Source organism: Hemitrygon akajei, chromosome 3 (genome assembly GCF_048418815.1).
Source record: "Hemitrygon akajei chromosome 3, sHemAka1.3, whole genome shotgun sequence".
Lineage (NCBI taxonomy): Eukaryota > Metazoa > Chordata > Chondrichthyes > Myliobatiformes > Dasyatidae > Hemitrygon > Hemitrygon akajei.
The window spans coordinates 89780389-89797803 of NC_133126.1; the positions used below are offsets into that span (position 1 = coordinate 89780389).

A 17415-nucleotide genomic window follows, 5' to 3' on the forward strand; every position below is an offset into this window, starting at 1 on the left:
GACAGCTCAAGCCTGGCTGCAAAAGGAGGTGGTTTGTGCATGGAGCTAGCAAATCTATCCCGTAAAAACCCAGAGTTATAGAAGCACCAAAGAACATCAAGTCTTCATACCTGGGAGACAAAAGATCTTCGCCTGGAAGATATATGAAGCCATTTGGTGAAAGCGGAAGCTATAGGGCTGATCAGTCATTGGCCCAGGACAGAGGGCTCTGCTGAGCTGCTGCCAGTGGCCTATGCCCCAATAGTAATTCTGAGTCTCAGCCTGGAGAGGGTCCCGACTGTGTGGAAAACGTCATGTGTGGTCCCAGTACCCAAGAAGGGCCAACAGAAAGTCTTGAATGACTACAGTCCAATAGCCCTGACCTCACACATCATGAAGACCCTAGAGAGGTTGGTTCTGGCTAACTTCCAACCCCTGGTCAGATAAGCCCTTGATCCCCTGCAGTTGCCTACCAGGAGTACATTGGAGCTGACAATGCTGTTATTTGCCTGCTGAACAGAGCCTACCCCCATTTGGATAAGCAGGGCAACATTGTGAGGATCATGTTTTTTGATCTTAAGTGCCTTCAATACCATACAGCCCTCATTGCTGGTGGAAAAGTTTTGTTCAATGCAGGTTGGCACTAGCATTGTATCCTGGATAATGGACTACCCGGCTGGCAGACCACAGTTTGTGCAGCTTCAGAGCTGTGTGTCAGATATGGCTATAAGCAGCAGTGGGGCCCCACAGGGGACTGTATTGGCTTCCTTCCTGTTTATCTGTATACCTTGGACTTTAGATACAACACTGAGTAACGTCATCTGAAGAAATTCTCTAATGACACTATATGAGGCCATTCTTACCCTCGGCCATTAGGTTCTATAATGAGTCAACCTATAGTTGGGTGTATAAAGGGAACTCAGGAGGATTAATACAGAGTCTTGGTGGAGTACTTTCGTCAAATGGTGCAAGCTAAATCATCTGCAGCTCAACGTTAGTGAAATGGTAGTGGACTTTAGAAAGACTAAGCCTATTTCTATTGATGGTGATGAGGTGGATGTGGTGAGGACCTACAGGTACCTGGGAGTGAACCTGGATAACAGACTTGAGTGAAGTACCAACACAGAGGCTGTGTACAAGAAGGCCCAGAGTCGCCTGTCATTTCGGAGGAGACCAAGGTCCTTTGGGGTGTGCAGGCCTCACCTTCACATATTTTACCAGTCTGTTGTCGCCAGTACAATCTTCTATGTGGTGGTGTGCTGGGGGAATGGCATCAACATGGGTGATGCCTACAGGCTCAATAAACTGATTAGAAAGGCTGGCTCTGTTACAGGAGTCAAATTGGATACACTGGAGTCTGTGGTAGAACAAAGGACCCAATGGAAAATCCTGGCAATTCTGGACAATGTTTCTCACCCTCTGCATGCCACATTGGCTGAACAGAGGAGCACTTTTAGTAATAAACTAAGACAACTATGCTGCTCCAAAGGATGCTATATGAGGTCATTCTTACCCTCGGCCATTAGGCTCTATAATGAGTCAACCTATAGCCGGGGAAGTGTTTGGGGTAACATTTTTAATTCTTTCTCATATCTGCAATTGTAATGCTACTGTTGACACTATTTTTCTTTGTGATCAATTAAGTATCATCTGTCTATCTAATGTTGGGCTCAAGAATGGGTATAAGAACTGTCTTCCATTTTTTCTTCCCTTCCCCCTGCAGCAATTCCTGCACGAGAACAACCTATACGTTCTTATCCTATGTGGGTTCGCGAGGAGGGAGAAGTAGACCCTGAGCCAGTCTATACTGCACCTCACATAGAATCTTGTCATGCAGATAAAACTCAGTCATTGCCAGAAGAGTCAACTCCTGCAAGTTCACCAAAGCTCTCTGAGGTAGGATGAAAATCATAAAGAAAAAATACCTGTGATATTTGTACTCAGTATTGGCATTGATGTTCAGCAAATTATTTTCTGTTTTTAGATTTCACAGCCAACCTGGTTAGCACGTATTGAATAAAGATGCCTCCTTTGCCAGTGTTTGCAGTTTTATACACCACTTTAGAGCCTATAATGAGTAAAGTGATCCAAGGCAAGTTCCAGGAAAATATTATAATACAAAGCTTAATGATGGGCCAGGTATGAAAGCAAATGAACCTAAGTTTGGTCAGAGAGTCAGATTTTGATGTGTATTTAATGTGAAAGAGTTAGTCAGAGAAATAGGGTTTTGCAGAGGGACTTCCAGAGTTTGGGGCCCTATTACGCAATACAATGCTATCACTGGCAGAATGATTATAAACATTTTTTGGAAGAAAGAATGTAGAAGTATAGGTATTACAGAGGGCTGAGGAGATAAAATAAAGAGAGGCTTGAATCTGGTAGGGTTTGTAAACCAGCATACCTTTTTTAAATCGAGGATTTCTGATTTGAATCTGAGTTTTTTTGAGTACAGGCATGAATATATGGGATTTGAAGTTTCAGAACAACTTCAAATTTGTGCAGACTAGTCATGAATGTGCAGAGTAGTCAAGTCTTAGGTAACTGTGGCGTGGATTAGTACTAGGCAAAAGATGGCAGCAAATGACCAGTTATAGATTTAGAGAGAAAGCGGATCTCCTGGTACATGCTGCCTAAAAGCTTATTTTCCTGTTCTTTGGTACATTTGCATATGTAAGAACCACTGATAAAGAACCTGGAAGAATCAGGTATGAGCAGATGGTATACTCTTATCATTCTGTATCAGCAGCATTACAAAACTTAGTTTCTTTCCTGTTCCTGGGCACTTTGTCAATTACATGACTAGTGGCGTTATGGTGAAGGTAGTTCAATTGTGGAAGAGGTAAATCAGGAAATTTTCAGGAGCCGGATTAATTAGGACTAAACTGTTATAGTTATCATGAATATGTCAGGCTGTGTAACAGTATTAGCTGCAGTACTGTCCAAAAGTCTGAGGCACATAAAAAAAAAATCAGAAAAGCGAAGATGCTTTCAAAAATAATGAAATAAAAAGTTTCTAAATGTGAAAAAATTACTATAAAGAGCAGTACTCAGCAAAAAAACTAAATCAAATCAATATCTTGTACATCTACCCTTTGCCTTCAAAACTGCATCAATTCTCTTAGGTACTCTGTCATGCAGTTTTATAAGAAAATTAGCTGGTAGGTTGTTCCAAGCATTTTGGAGAACCTGTCACAGTTCTTCCGCAGACATTGGCTGCCTTGCTTGCTTCTGTCTCTTCAGGTAATCCCAGACAGCCTCAATGTTGATCAGGGCTCTGTGGAGGCCATACTATCTGTTGAATTCATTGTTTTTTGTTTTGCTGAAGATAGTTCTTTATGACCTTGGCCGTGTGTTTGGGATCATTGTCCTGCTGCAGAATGAAGTTGAGACCAATCAGACACCTCCCTGATGGTATTGTGACTCTTTCCTGCCCATTACGCACTGGTGTTTAGGGTAGCCGTGAAGGTCCTCCATTTTTGGTGGTGTCAGGGCTTCCTTCTTCATGTCACTAACTCGGTCATGCAAGTCCTGGGTGGAGACTCAAGAATACCATTGCATTCAGATGTAGAAGGATTGTTCACTGCTGTTTCCACAACAATTTTGTTTTCACCAGTCAAGGTTGTTAAAGCCCCCAAATCTTGAGGACTGGTGGACCACTCTTCATCTGGCCTCTACCCTTTGACCTGTTTGGCATGGGTGACCCTACCAAGAGCCAAAGCATATAGCCCTGACTCTAGCCAACATTGCTCTCTGGGTCATTGAGGCACGCAAGCCTCCAAACCACGACAAAGTTGTGGTCCACTTGGAGGGATGGTATATGTGATGGATGAGAATCTGCTTGTACTCAGCATGGAGGATTCCATTAATTCTGATCAGATCACAAACTCCATTGCGGAAATGCAGCTCCAAACCTGCAGGAACCTTCTCCATGCGTCACTGTTGGATGCAGGTACTCATCCAGGTAGCACTCTCCAGCTCTTCTATGAACAAGTTGCCTCTAGTATGAGCCAAGTATTTCAAATTTTGACTCATCAGTCCATTGTACTTGCTGCTGCTGTTCAGCAACCCAGTCATTTTGTTTCTGTGCATATGCAAGTCTCCTGGCTTTGCTTCCACTTTGGAGGAATGGCTTTTTGGCAGCAACTCCTCCATGAAGACCACTTCTGACAAGACTTCTCCGAACTGTAGAGGGTTGTACTTGGGTTTCAGTGGTCTCTGAATTCAGAGCTGATAGCAGCACCGGACTTGGTATAATTTAGAAAAGTGTCGTTTTGATGTATCTCTCGTCTGCTGCGCTCAGTTTCCGTTGCTGACCACTGCATTCCTGGTCCTCAACTTCTCCCGTTTTTTTTGTGCTTCTTCAGAAGAGCTTGGACAGCAAGCACATCTTGAAACTCCTACCTGCCACAAAATTTCTACTGTGGAGAGACCTTGTTGATGCAGGATGACCTTGTGTCTTGTTGCTATGCTCACTCTTGCCATGGTGTAAGAATTGATGATTTGAAGATTAAACTGTTGCATCTGCCACACCCTCAGATATTAGTTTGGTTGTAATTTGGCCAGTTTGATTCCTTCCACATCTGTTTCTGTTTCAGTTAATCAGTTTGGTTCATTCAAATTATTATGTAATTGATCTTTAGCATCCTGTTTGTTATCTTTGGTTAATCATGCACTCTCCTATATACCTGCAAAGTAATCGAGGTTTATATTACTTAATATATTACTTTCTTTAACAAAATACAAAAAATTCTGCACCATTTAAATTTTTTGGAAAATGATTGTTTGAAAATTTAAAATTTGCTCTTTTAACTGTCACACTAATTCAAAATCCAAAAAAAATCTAAAACAAAATTTATGTAATAAAATCTAGGGTGCCTAAGACAGTTCCCTAGTATTGTAGATTAGTTTGCACAAAATACAACTAGTAATAAAGCAAACTGAGAAGGAGCTGTGTGTAGTTTTCAGCCCCAGCTCCTGACAATGTCTGTTTAGGTTTGTAATGCATCTATTTAGTACTTCAGTAGATTTCATCTGTGACATTTCTGCTCTATTCCCAAGAATATTCAGGTATTCATTTTTGGATCTGCAGTTCACTACCTTTTATTTAATAGTATTATCAAAGATTTAGGCTGTAAGTGACTCTTGGCTCCAGATCACAGTACAATATATCAAACAAAAGAAATCTTAAAGCAGTTCTCTTTAAGATCTAATGGATCACCATCTCCTAGACTAATGACATCATATTGGATTCTATATATATTAGCCAGCACTGATTCCTGGCTTTTGTCATTTTCAGTACAAATCTTTAGCAGTATGTATGTCAAAGTTCTGGAATTCTAGTATGTTACATCTGCACCTTTAAGTCTCAGAGAACACCAGATTGGCCTCTGCTTTATGAACCCATATTGGCTCATCAGATCCCTTTCAGTAAATATTTTGTCTAAATTTAGTAAGATGCTTTGCAGCAGCTCTAAATAATTTTACAAATATCTTACAATGCTTCTTAGAAATAGTATGCATAAAACCTTGTTTATCCCTTTTGAAGGCCAAAGCAGTGTTGCTGCTTAAAGGTAAACACCGCAACATTATACCATGGATAACAAACATTGATTATAGTTGTTACGTAATTCCATTAGGGCGGCATGATAGTATAGTAGTTAGCACAACGCTTTACAGAGCAGGTGACCTAGGTTCAAATCCTGCTGCTGCCTGTAAGGAGTTTGTATGCTCTCCCGATAACCATGCGGGTTTCCTCTGGGTACTCCAGTTTCCTCCCACAGTCCAAAGACGTGATAGGTTAATTGGTCATTGTAAATATTCCTGTGATTAGGCCTATGATTAAATTGGGGGTTGCTGGGCATTACAACTAAAGTGCTGCAAGAGCCTTTTCCGTGCTGTACAGGTGTTTCCCCCCCCCCCCCCCCCCGCCTTTTACAAAGATAGAGCGTTTCTATGAAACCTTTTTTAAGCTGAAATGGCGTAAAGTGAAGAAACGTTAATTTATATGGGAAAAATGTTTGTAAAAGCGAAAATCCTCTTTGTAATGCGAAAACAGATTATTAATGTAGGTCTTTTGTAAAAGCGAACATTCGTAAAGCGGGGGGCACCTGTATCTCAAATTATTACAATTTGGCTTCCTGATATAGTAACTCACCTCCAGCAATTTGTTTGGTTATTTGCAGTTATTAAAATATAAAAATATTTCATGAAATGTTGCACAGGAGATAACTGTTCATGTAATTAATGCGTATTGAAATATGCATGTCATTGCCCAGGAAAGCTTCCTTTAATTTTGTCTTTCTTGTTTTTATCCTTATTCGAGGTTGATGAGAAGGGTCCTGTGTACTGGTATTTTGAGAATATGATGACCTGTGCACGTGTTCGTGTCTTTGAACGCAAGGATGCTGGAAAGTCATTAACCTGCACTTGCAGTCCTACACAATGCTGTAAAGAGGTACAGTAAGCTATAAAGTATTTTTAGTTGTTTGTGAGTTTACCTGGATTCATGTGGGAAGATGACCAGACAACAGAAGTTAAGTGGTTGGTGCATTTTCTGAGTTATCTGCTCTGTACCTTCTCTGTAGCTGTAATACAACACTTTGCATTCTGTTTTTCTGGTTACCTCAATGTACTTGTGTATGGCATGATCTGACAGGATGGCACACAAATAAAAGGTCTTGCTGTATTTTTACTACATGTGACAATTATAGTTTAGAGGAAGTGAATCATGAATTTTTAAAACTTATAAATTTATGAGATTACAAGAACTTGACTATAGGTGCTGTGAAGATATTTGACCTGCTTGGTAATGTAGCGCCAGAAGATATAGTTTCTGGGACACTACAAGATCACAATCACAAGACAAAGGAGCAGAAGTAGGCCATTCGGCCCATCAAGTCTACTCCACCACTCCACCATGAGCTAAACTATTCTCCCATCTAGTTCCAATTTCTGTTTTTTTCCCCATATCCCTTGATACCCTGGCTAATTAGATACCTATCAAACACCCTCAATGATTGGGCCTCCACAGCTGTATGTAGCAATGAATTCCATAAATCCATGACCCTCTGGCTAAAAAAAATTCTCCTCATCTCTGTTTCAAATGGGTACCCTCTAATTCTAAGACTGTGGCCTCTTGTCCTGGACTCACCCACAAAGGGAAACAGCCTTTCCACATCCACTCTGTCCAACTCTTTCAACATTTGAAATGTTTTTATGAGATCCCCTCTCATTCTTCTATACTCTAATGAATACAGTCCAAGAGCTGACAAACGTTCCTTATATGTTAGCCCCTGCATTTCAGGAATCATCCTCGTAAATCTTCTCTGAACTCTCTCCAACATCAGTACATCCCTTCTAAGATAGGGGGCCCAAAACTGCACACAGTATTCCTAATGAGGTCTCACCAGTGCCCCATAGAGCCTCATCAACATCTCCTTACTCTTATACACTATTCCTCTTGAAATGAATGCCAACATTGTATTTGCTTTCCTTACTGCCTATCCAACCTGGCAGTTAACCTTTAGGGTATCCTGGACGAGGACCCCCAAGTCCCTTTGCACTTCCAATTTTTGAATTTTCTCCCCATCTAATTAATAATCTGCCCAATTATTTCTTCTTCCAAAATGTACAACCGTACATTTCTCAACATGGTATCTCATCTGCCATTTCTTTGCCCACTCTCCTAAACTGACCAAGTCTCTCTTTCTGTTTCTTCAACACTTTCTGCCCCTCCATCTGTCTTGGTGTCATCCACAAACTTAGCCACGAAACCATTTAATCCATAATCTGAATCATCGATAATATAGTGTAAAAAGAAGCAGCCCCAACATCGATCCCTGCGGAACACCACTAATAACCGGCAACTAACCAGAATAGGATCCCTTTATTCCCACGCTTTGCTTTCTACCTATCAGCCAATGTTCCACCCATTCCAATATCTTTCCTGTAATTCCATGGGCTCTCATCTTATTAAGCAGCCTCTTATGCGGCACCTTATCAAAGGCCTTTTGAAAATCCAAATACACAACGACCACAGCCTCTCCCTTGTCAACCTTATTTTGAGATTACCTCAAAAAATTCCAATAGGTTGGTGAGGCAGGATCATCCCTTCATGAAACCATGCTGGTTTGGGCCTATCTTGTCATGCACCTCGAGGTATTTCATAACCTCGTCCTTGAGGATCGACTCCAATAACTTTCCAACTACCAATGTCAGACTAATAGGTCTGTAATTTTCTTTCTGCTGCCTCCCTCCTTTCTTAAACAGCGAAACTACATTTGCAACCTTCCAGTCCTCCGGAACCATGCCAGAGTCTATTGATTCCTGGAATATCATTTCCAATACCTCCACTATCTCCAAAGCCACCTCCTTCAGAACCCGTGGATGCACTTCATCCGGTCCAGGAGACTTATCTATCCTTAGTCCATTTAGCTTCCCAAGCATTTTTTCTCTAGTAATCTTGACTGTACCTAATTCTATTCCCTGAGACCTCTGGCTATCAGGTATGTTGCTCATGTCTTCCACTGTGAAGACTGATGCAAAATACTCATTTAGTTCCTCTGCCATCTCTTTGTTACCCATTATAATTTCTCCAGCATCATTTTCAATCGGTCCTATATCTACCCATGTCACTCTTTTACTCTTCATATATCTAAAAAGAACTCTTAAGTATCCTTTTTTATGTTAATTGCCAACTTCCTTTCATAATTCATTTTTTCTTTCCTAGTGACTTCCTTAGTTTACTTCTGTAAGTTTTTAAAAGTCGTCCAGTCCTCAGTTTTCCCACTAATTTTTGTTTCCTTGTATGCCGTCTCTTTTGCTTTTATTTTAGCCTTAACCTCTCTCATTAGCCACATTTGTGTCATTTTTCCATTCATGATTTTCTTTTCTCTTGGAATATATTTTTCCTGCACTTTCATTATTTCTTGTAGGAATTTCATCCAATTCTGCTCTACTGTCCCTCCATCTAGCTTACTTTTCCAATCAACTTGGACCAGTTCCTCTCTCAACCACTGTAATTTCCTTTGTTCCACTGAAATATCAATACACCTGATACCAGCTTCTCCTTTTCAAATTTGAAACTGAAATCAATCATACTGTGATCACTACTTAGAAGGGGTTCCATTACCTCTAGCTCCCTAATCGTCTCAGGTTCATTACACAGCATCCAATCCAAAACAGACGATCCCCTGATGGGCTTATGGACAAGCTGCTCCAAAAAGCAATCCTGTAGGCATTCTACAAACTCCCTCTCCTGAGACCCAGTACCTTCCTGACTTTCCCAATCCACTTTCATATTAAAATCCCCCAGAATTATCTTGACAATTTACTTCTGACACACTTTTTCTATTTCCAGCAGCAATTTGTAGTCCACATCCCAGCTGCTGTTTGGAGGCCTGTATATAACTGCTATTAGTGTCTTTTTCGCGTGCCATTTCTTAACTCGACCCGTAGGGATTCTTCCTCTTCTGATCCTATGTCCCTTCTTTCTAGTGATTTGATATTGTTGCTTACCATCAGGGCCACACCACCCACTTTACCTACCTTCCTATCTTTCCTATACACTGTGTATCCTTGGACATTCAGCTCCCAATCACATCCATCATTTAGCTATGACTCGGTGATGGCCACAATGTCATGTCTTTTAACCTGTACAATAAGGTCATCCACTTTATTAGTAATGCTGCATGCATTTACACTTAAATCAGTACCTGTTACCGATTTTGCTATATTTCTATCGCACAGCAAATTATCCTGTATTCACCTGCCCGTCCTTCTTGCCATCTTGGCTGCACAGTATCTTTGACTTATTTCTATTTTCCTCTTCCTCAACCCTAACACCCTGGTTTTCTTCCCCCTGCCAACTTAGTTTAAACCCTCTCTAACAGTTATTTTAAACAATCCCGCCAGGATATTGGTACCCTTTGAGTTCAGGTGTAATCCATTGTTTTTGTATGTCATACCTCCCTCAAAATAGATCCCAATGATTCAAGCATTTGAAGCCCTGCCCCCTGCACCAGTTACTTAGCCACACATTCATCTGCTTAATTCTGCTATTTTTACCTTCATTAGTGCATGGCTCAGGCAGTAATCCTTAGGTTATTACTCTGGAGGTCTGGCTTTTCAATTTTCTTCCTAGCTCCCAGTAATCTTCCTTCAGGACCTCCTCTCTTTTTCTGTCTAAGTCATTGGTACCAACATGTACCAGGACTTCTGGCTGCTCGCTCTCTCTCCTCAGAATACTCTGGACCAGATCTGAGACATCCCGTACCCTGGCACCAGGGAGGCAACATACCATCGGGGTATCCTTGTTTGGCTCGCAGAATCTCTTGTCTGTTCCCCTCACGATGGAATTTCCTATAACTACAAATCCCCTTGGAACAAATCTGGTAGCTCAAAATTGGACAACCATAAGGAACTTGAATAGAAGCAGAACTGCATTCTATTACAATTTATAACCTTATGGGTCAATAAAGTTCTTATTCTAGCATGAGCCTCAATGCCAGAGATGAACCCCTGTTCAATGAAGGGTGGAAAAACTCATGTCTCGTACTGCAGATGAGTGGTGCCTTGTCATTCTAATGTTAACCGCTTATAAAGTGGTAGAACATGTTACCGACAATGCTGAGAAGAACCATTTACTTTCTGATTACCTGCTCATCAGAGTTCAGTCTGATATTTGCCAAGGCCTCTTGGCGTTTTCCTTAACTTCCAGCACACGTTCAAATATAGATAAAAGCTGAACTCCAGACAGTTACTAACAGCAAAGAAGCATCTGATTGAGCCAGCAGAAGTCAAAGAAAGGTTTTACACTGTCTGGACTTAATTCCACAAAAAATCACATCAACCAAGCCCCAGGTGTTCTTCAGCCGCCATCTTCAAATGCTGTCATTATCCGCCCAATAACATGGGAAGGCCTTCACCAAATGGCATGTTGCAGTTCAAGAGGGCAATGACTGTTGGTCTTGCCTTCAAGATCAGCATAAAATATTGCATATTTTTGATTTTAAATCAGGACGATGCACTTTAAACAGAAAATGTGGAGAGAAGCAGTAGATGGTTTTTGTGGATCGATATTTAATCAGAATTAAGAAAATGAGAAAGAACAAAGGACAGAACTAAAGTCTGTGATCAGTTAAATAGCAAAAGATAAATTGTCAGATGTATCTTGCAACAGGTAGTTAGCAGTGGTCGAGGAGAGCTGTGGTCTTTGTTTACTAACAATCTACTTCTGCCCTACAAAACTGATTTTGACTTCAAAATTGATTTTTTTTTCTCCCCCCCAAGATCCAGATTCAAGTCCCAAGAAAAATTCTAACCCTGCCATGCCCTTTAATCACTTGTTTCTCTAGTGCATATTGCAGCTGTTCTTAGACATGCCATCATCATCATCATCATCATTATTATTATTATCCGTTGTGATAGCAATTATTGGCCTGGGTACTTGAAAATTTTAACTTCCCTAATTCTCAACAGCACATAACTCTCAGAATGAATGAATGAGAGAAAGAAAATGAGAATGGAAATGATAAGAAGAATATGTGGTCAGGCATTGAGATAATTAGATTCTATCTGCTAAAGGCAGAAAAAGAAAACAAAACTAAAAGACCTGTCATAACATCTTCATTGAAACTGATCTCCCAATTACTTCATTATCAGGAAAAATGGCTTTTCTTGTAATTAAGGGAGAAGTGCAACTAACTGACCTCTGAATTTTTACAAATGTCTTTGGAAAATTGGGCTGATAATCTATATTAAAAGATAGTGGCCTCATTCAATGCTGTACTAGAATTTTTGCTGAGGCCCTTGTAATAGGGTTTGAAGGTATTAACTTTCTGAGAATGTGCCTATTGACCCGTGGCTGATGGTTTGTCTGAAGCATCTGTAAATGCAAATACAAATATCATATTGTAAAATGATGTGCAGTTCATAAGTAATGCTATGGGAAATTAAATGGTTTTAGCATAACCAGACTAGGTTGTGTCAATAGCAAGATAGAATCTTGTTTAAATTTATAGTTTTATCTTTTTGTTTAAACATTGGAAATTCTTGTCACTAGATAAACTCCTAAGAATAATTATTCATGAGTGCTTTTTCTGTTTATAGGGAAACAGTAAAGTAAATGACAATTCGGCAGTTGCAGCATGCAAGTTAAAGTGCTGCAGTGACTGTAAACCCAGCAAAGGTAAGAATTTTCATTTAAATAACTTGCCTGCATTTTGGTACACATCTTGTATGTCAGCAGTTTGTACCATATCATTTGGCACTACAGGCTTATCAATTTAGTAAGCATGCTTAGGCATTTGCTTCCAGTTTACTCTCATCAGTTGAGTAGACTTTCCACAAAGTTACTTACATCTTGGCATTCTAACGGAATCTCTCAGCACTTGGATCTACAGGCCATCAATGCAAGCAGTGCCATCCTTAGACTGGTCTTGACTGTTGAATAGTGAGAGATACCTTGTGTTTTCTGACCTGTGCTTGTATGCTGCCCTGCTTTGTTATGAATGAAGCTCTGAAATGCAATGTACCTTGTACCTTTTCCTTAAGTGATTTGGAAGATGGACATTAAGGATAATGTGTTGTAAACCACTGCAACAGGCCAAGTCTTTCCTTGAATCCAACACAGCATTAAACCTTTTATGAGTCATTTAACTGATAAGGTAGAATCCACAAGTATTTGGGTGTCAAAGTTATCTCACAGCATAACTATATAACTATGGTTATAAATAGAAGTTTCTCACTGTCGAACCTTTGATTCTTTGAAATTCTTTGACATTTCAAGTTGATGAGGGTTTCAACAAAAATTCCTTCTTTAGATACTGCTTGACCAGTAGATGTGTTGCTTCAGATTTCAGCATCTACGGCATATATGTCAAACTCAAGGCCCGCGGGCCAAATCCGGCCCGCGAGATAATATCTAATTACTATTAAAGCTGGCCCCAGTAATCGAAGCGCCTATGGCGTATGATATGGCTAATGCTGAGTTTATTCAGGTACCAGGTTTTCAGGGATTTTAGTGTTTATTCGGCAGTCTTGCTCGGCAGTCTTCTTCATAAGAAACGGAATTTGTAAAGTGAAACACTTTGTAGTTATAGCAGAGACTGAGACACATGAGAGCAGGCTGAAAAAACGGAGGCAACGAAAGCTGCGTTCACACACGTCCGACTGATCCGGCCCGCATGAAGCTGCATTTTGCTCAATCCGGCCCGTGACCTAAAATGAGTTTGACACCCCTGATCTACGGTGTCTTGTATCTTCATTATTTAGCCTTTTACATAAAGATGTTAACTATTTTGCAAGGTGTTTTATATGCATACCCCAAGCCTTGTGAACAATTCTTCACAAAAAAATTCACTTTTCTTTGTCTTGTCTAGAATCAGATCCTGAGAAAATGGATGGTTTGGAGGACAGCTCAACATCACCGAATGGTGTTCAGAAGTGCGAATGGAAGACAGAAGAGAAGACGGATTCACCTTTACGCTGTAACAGTCCTCAAGGAGAAAGTTCCTGCTTTGATCCAAAAGAACCACCATCAACAGGGCAGATAAAAAATACATCCAAACTCATTGAGATTATTTCGGATTGTAACTGGGAATCAGAACGCACAAATATTCTTGAAGTTCTTGCTCGATATACTGCTAATAAGGGAATTTCGGAGAAAATACGAATTGGCAATTTCCTTGTTGAAATTGCTTCAAATCGTGGAAAAGATCTAGATGCTCCACCTGGAAATACACACATTTCTAGTTCTGTAGTAAAGATTACTCAGCCTGCTGATAAAGAGGAAGATGTCAAAAACTCGGGTTGCAATATATCTGTTCAAACTGCTTCCAAATCTTCTGGACTGAAGCTGACTGACTTAAGACCAATTGCACCAAAAGAAAAATTACGAATACCTGCCAACAGTACTTTGGGGAGCAAGGAGATAACCATAATTCAATTAGGCTCGACAGTGGCTAGCCAGCAGAAGGCTGCTTCTGATACAACTGCTCGGAAAAATGGTTTGATGCAGGTATTGAGCAGTTTAGTTTTCTTTCATGGGATATAGCATTGTTGTCAAGACCAACATTTTATTTTCATCTTAATGCTCTTGAAGTTGGTCATGAATGTTGTGTTGAACTGATTTGTATTCAAGTAAAATAAAAAATAAGTAAAATAGAACTTCAAAGTTCAAAGTAAATTTATTATCAGAGTACACATATGTCACCACATTCAAACCTGAGATACTTTTTCTGCTTGCCTACTTAGCCAATCTCTAGAACAGTAACTGTAAACATCAGAAACTGTTATCTGTAAACAAACTGCAAATGCAGATATAAGTAAATAGCAGTTAATATTGAGCATGAAATAATGTAACAAAGTCCTTAAATGAGTATAGCTACCCCCTTTTGTTCAAGAGCCTGATGGTTGAGGGGTAGTAACTGTCCTTGATCCTGGTGGTGTGAGTCTTGAGGTACCTGTACCTTCTACCTGATGGCGGCAGTGAGAAAAGCCTGGGTGGTGAGGATATTTGATGATGGATGCTGATTTTCTACAGCAACATTTCATGTAGATGTGCTCACCTTGGAACATGTAACTTGTTAAACCTTCTCGCGTATAAAAGGGGTTCTGTTGACATTAATTTATATGTGATGGTTTTCTGATTGTTTTTCTTGTGTGTTTTATTATATCTTTTGATTAGTTTACCAGAAGTACCAGTGGTGATACAAAGCTGACTCTAGGACAGGTTGGAGCTCTTCATCCAGTGAATTGGGTGATAGCTAACCTCAAAAAGAATGTAAAATCAGCTGAACCAGTCAAATGGTTCACTTCTAGTATGGCTGCCTCATCAATCTCTGCTGATTTACCCTCAAAACACACGACTTCTTGTACTACAGACCCTGCCAGTGAAGTTTCAAGAGATGACACTAATGCTGTGCCTTCTGACCAGACCAAAGGTAAGGTGAGCTTGGCAAAATTTTTTTGCCAAGAGTATATTTTTAAAATGTACTAATAAAATATTTTTGAGCAAGAAATCATAGCAGTAATAATCTTCAGTTCTTGCTTCAGATGTTAACATGTGGTAGATGGCTCAGAGTACTGAAAACAACTCAGTGCCAACCAAGCTGTTAAGATTTCCTTAGTGGCAGTGGAATGATCTATGATTTCATTTGTTAGCCAACACTTTAATTTAACCTACAGTTGGGAAGAAAAATCTTGTGATGAAATATGGCTAGGACATGACTTATTAAAAGCTGGAGTTGTTTGTTTGGAACTTTTTGGATTTGTGGCATCTGAATTTTTTATACCAAGAAGTGATTTCCTTTCTGATCCAATGAAGAGCAAAACAGTGTAGGTCATAAGGCTCCTAGTTTTGATTTTGGTTGGTATAGTACAGCTCTGCCTTGTCTACGGAGAGAGAAAAGGTAGTGTTCTCTTAAATGCATTGCACTAGATATGTAACAGGAGAATGTGTTTTATTGGAATATTTCCTGGAAAGCCAGTTAGCAAGACACAAATAGTTGGCTTTGTTTCTGCCCAGAAGCCAGTTAACTTCACAGGATGCTATGGGATGGCCAGTTATAGCATGCCGAACATGAAAACTGGCAACCTGCAGGGAAAAATTGGGCCTCTCAAGACAATAGGTTTGAAACGGGTGGCAGTCAAGAGAAAGCTATGGGGGCACTTAATGTGTTTGCGGGATGGGCTTAAGCTGGGCTTGTAGCCTGCAACAGTCAGTTGATATGATTGATGTAATGAATATGAATGTTTTATTGAGGGGCTGCGGGGAGCATTTCTTGTGCTTTACAAGGAGTATTCCAAAGAAAGTATTCTCCTGCCTGGTCTCCATTTCACTGTCTGTTAATGAATGTTTGAAGCTCTGAATAATGGTGCCACTCATCATACATACCTCGATAAGATTTAGCAATGTTATCAGAAAAGGGGATAATTGGAAAGAGTCACATAAAGATCATACTAATTAATAGGCATTCTGTTTCCTTCTATATATGTACCTTGGCTTTTAAAATGAATAATTGATCACATCCTGGTTATACTTAAGAATTCTTCTGTGTCTGTCTTTTCTGTTTACAGGGAACTATGCTGCTCCTGACAACTACACTCATCTCGTAATAAATAAAGTTGGAGATGTGGGGAAAACGAAATCATGTTTCAGTTCATTGGAACCCGTGTCCAGTAACCAGCAGCTTGGTACTCTATTATGCAGAGTCAACATGAATGCAACAACAGGTATTCCCCCATTAATAACTGGTACATCAGAAAAGAGCACTTCAGTTGATGCAGTAAGCACAAATGCTGGATCCCATTTATTAAAGAGCTTTGAGACTACAGATGCAGACGAGTCACAATTCTATGGAATCCCAGAAACAATAAGAATTGGAGAAGAGAGTATTGTAACTGCTAGCACAGTTGAAACTCCAGCAAGAAGTTCTACTCTTGCTGTTATATCTGCAAGTGTTTTAGGAGTGAGAACAACACAAACAATAACAAAATTGATTCTCCCCAGTGCTTCTACCTCAGCTGTTACTCCTGTAACAAATACAACGATTCTCTCAATGGCAGACGACTCTCCAGGTAAGCTTGAATTTGAGCAACATGGATATAAGGTTATGAAATTTGAATCAGTTTATTTAAAAATAGGGCTGTATACTACTGGGTGTATCTGATCAATACAGCGCTGAAAAAGAATGCACTATCTTCCACAGTGATCATTTTTAACTTGGGATGAAAATGCATTAAAAAATACTCATATCTTCACTTTTATGGAAGACCTTAAGATTCCCTGAAAGTGGCATCGCAGGTAGACAAGCTGGTGAAGGAGGCTTTTGGAATACTGACCTTAGTCAAGGCATTGAGAATAGAAGTTGGGATATTATGCTGTAGTAATCAGCCCTGTCACTGAATATTGCACTCTATTTTGGCCACCTTGCTATAGGAAAGATGCCTTTAAGCTGTAAGTAGTGCAGAGGAGTTTTACGGGGATGTTGATGGGACTTCAGGGACTGAGTTATGGAGAGAGGTTAAGCAGTTGGGACCTTGTAGGGAAATGAGGGATGATCTTAGAAGTGTATAGAATTATGAGAGGCAAAACACAGTTGAAGGCACTCGGTCTTTTTCCTCTGCGTTGAGGAACCAAGAACAAATGCTATAGGTTTATGGTGAGAAGTTGCGATTTAATGGGAACGTGAGAGGTAACCTTTTCACCCAGAAAGCTGTCAGTATATAGAATGAGCTACCAGCAGAAGTGGTTGAGGCAGATACATCAACAGCAATTTGAAGAAACTACCTGGTCAAGAACATAAATGGGGAAGGTTTAGAGGGAATGGGACAAATGTGGGCAACTGTGACTAGCTTAGATGGGATTCTTGGCCAGCATGGACCATTTGGGCTGATGGGCCTGTTGCTGCACGGTATGGATCATGGTTTCATTTA

At 40.1% G+C, this 17415-nt stretch overlaps 1 protein-coding gene across 3 annotated transcripts in view; it reads left to right on the forward strand.

The window, feature by feature from the left end:
* Positions 1 to 17415, forward strand: part of mgaa (MAX dimerization protein MGA a) — a 106651-nt gene that overhangs the window by 52813 nt on the left and 36423 nt on the right. For all 3 annotated transcript variants that reach the window (XM_073040316.1, XM_073040317.1, XM_073040318.1), the window contains 6 exons: positions 1703 to 1875; positions 6302 to 6433; positions 12088 to 12166; positions 13359 to 13996; positions 14666 to 14921; positions 16057 to 16557. In XM_073040316.1, coding sequence (XP_072896417.1) covers positions 1703 to 1875; positions 6302 to 6433; positions 12088 to 12166; positions 13359 to 13996; positions 14666 to 14921; positions 16057 to 16557 — 1779 coding nt within the window. The remainder of the gene's footprint in view (positions 1 to 1702; positions 1876 to 6301; positions 6434 to 12087; positions 12167 to 13358; positions 13997 to 14665; positions 14922 to 16056; positions 16558 to 17415) is intronic.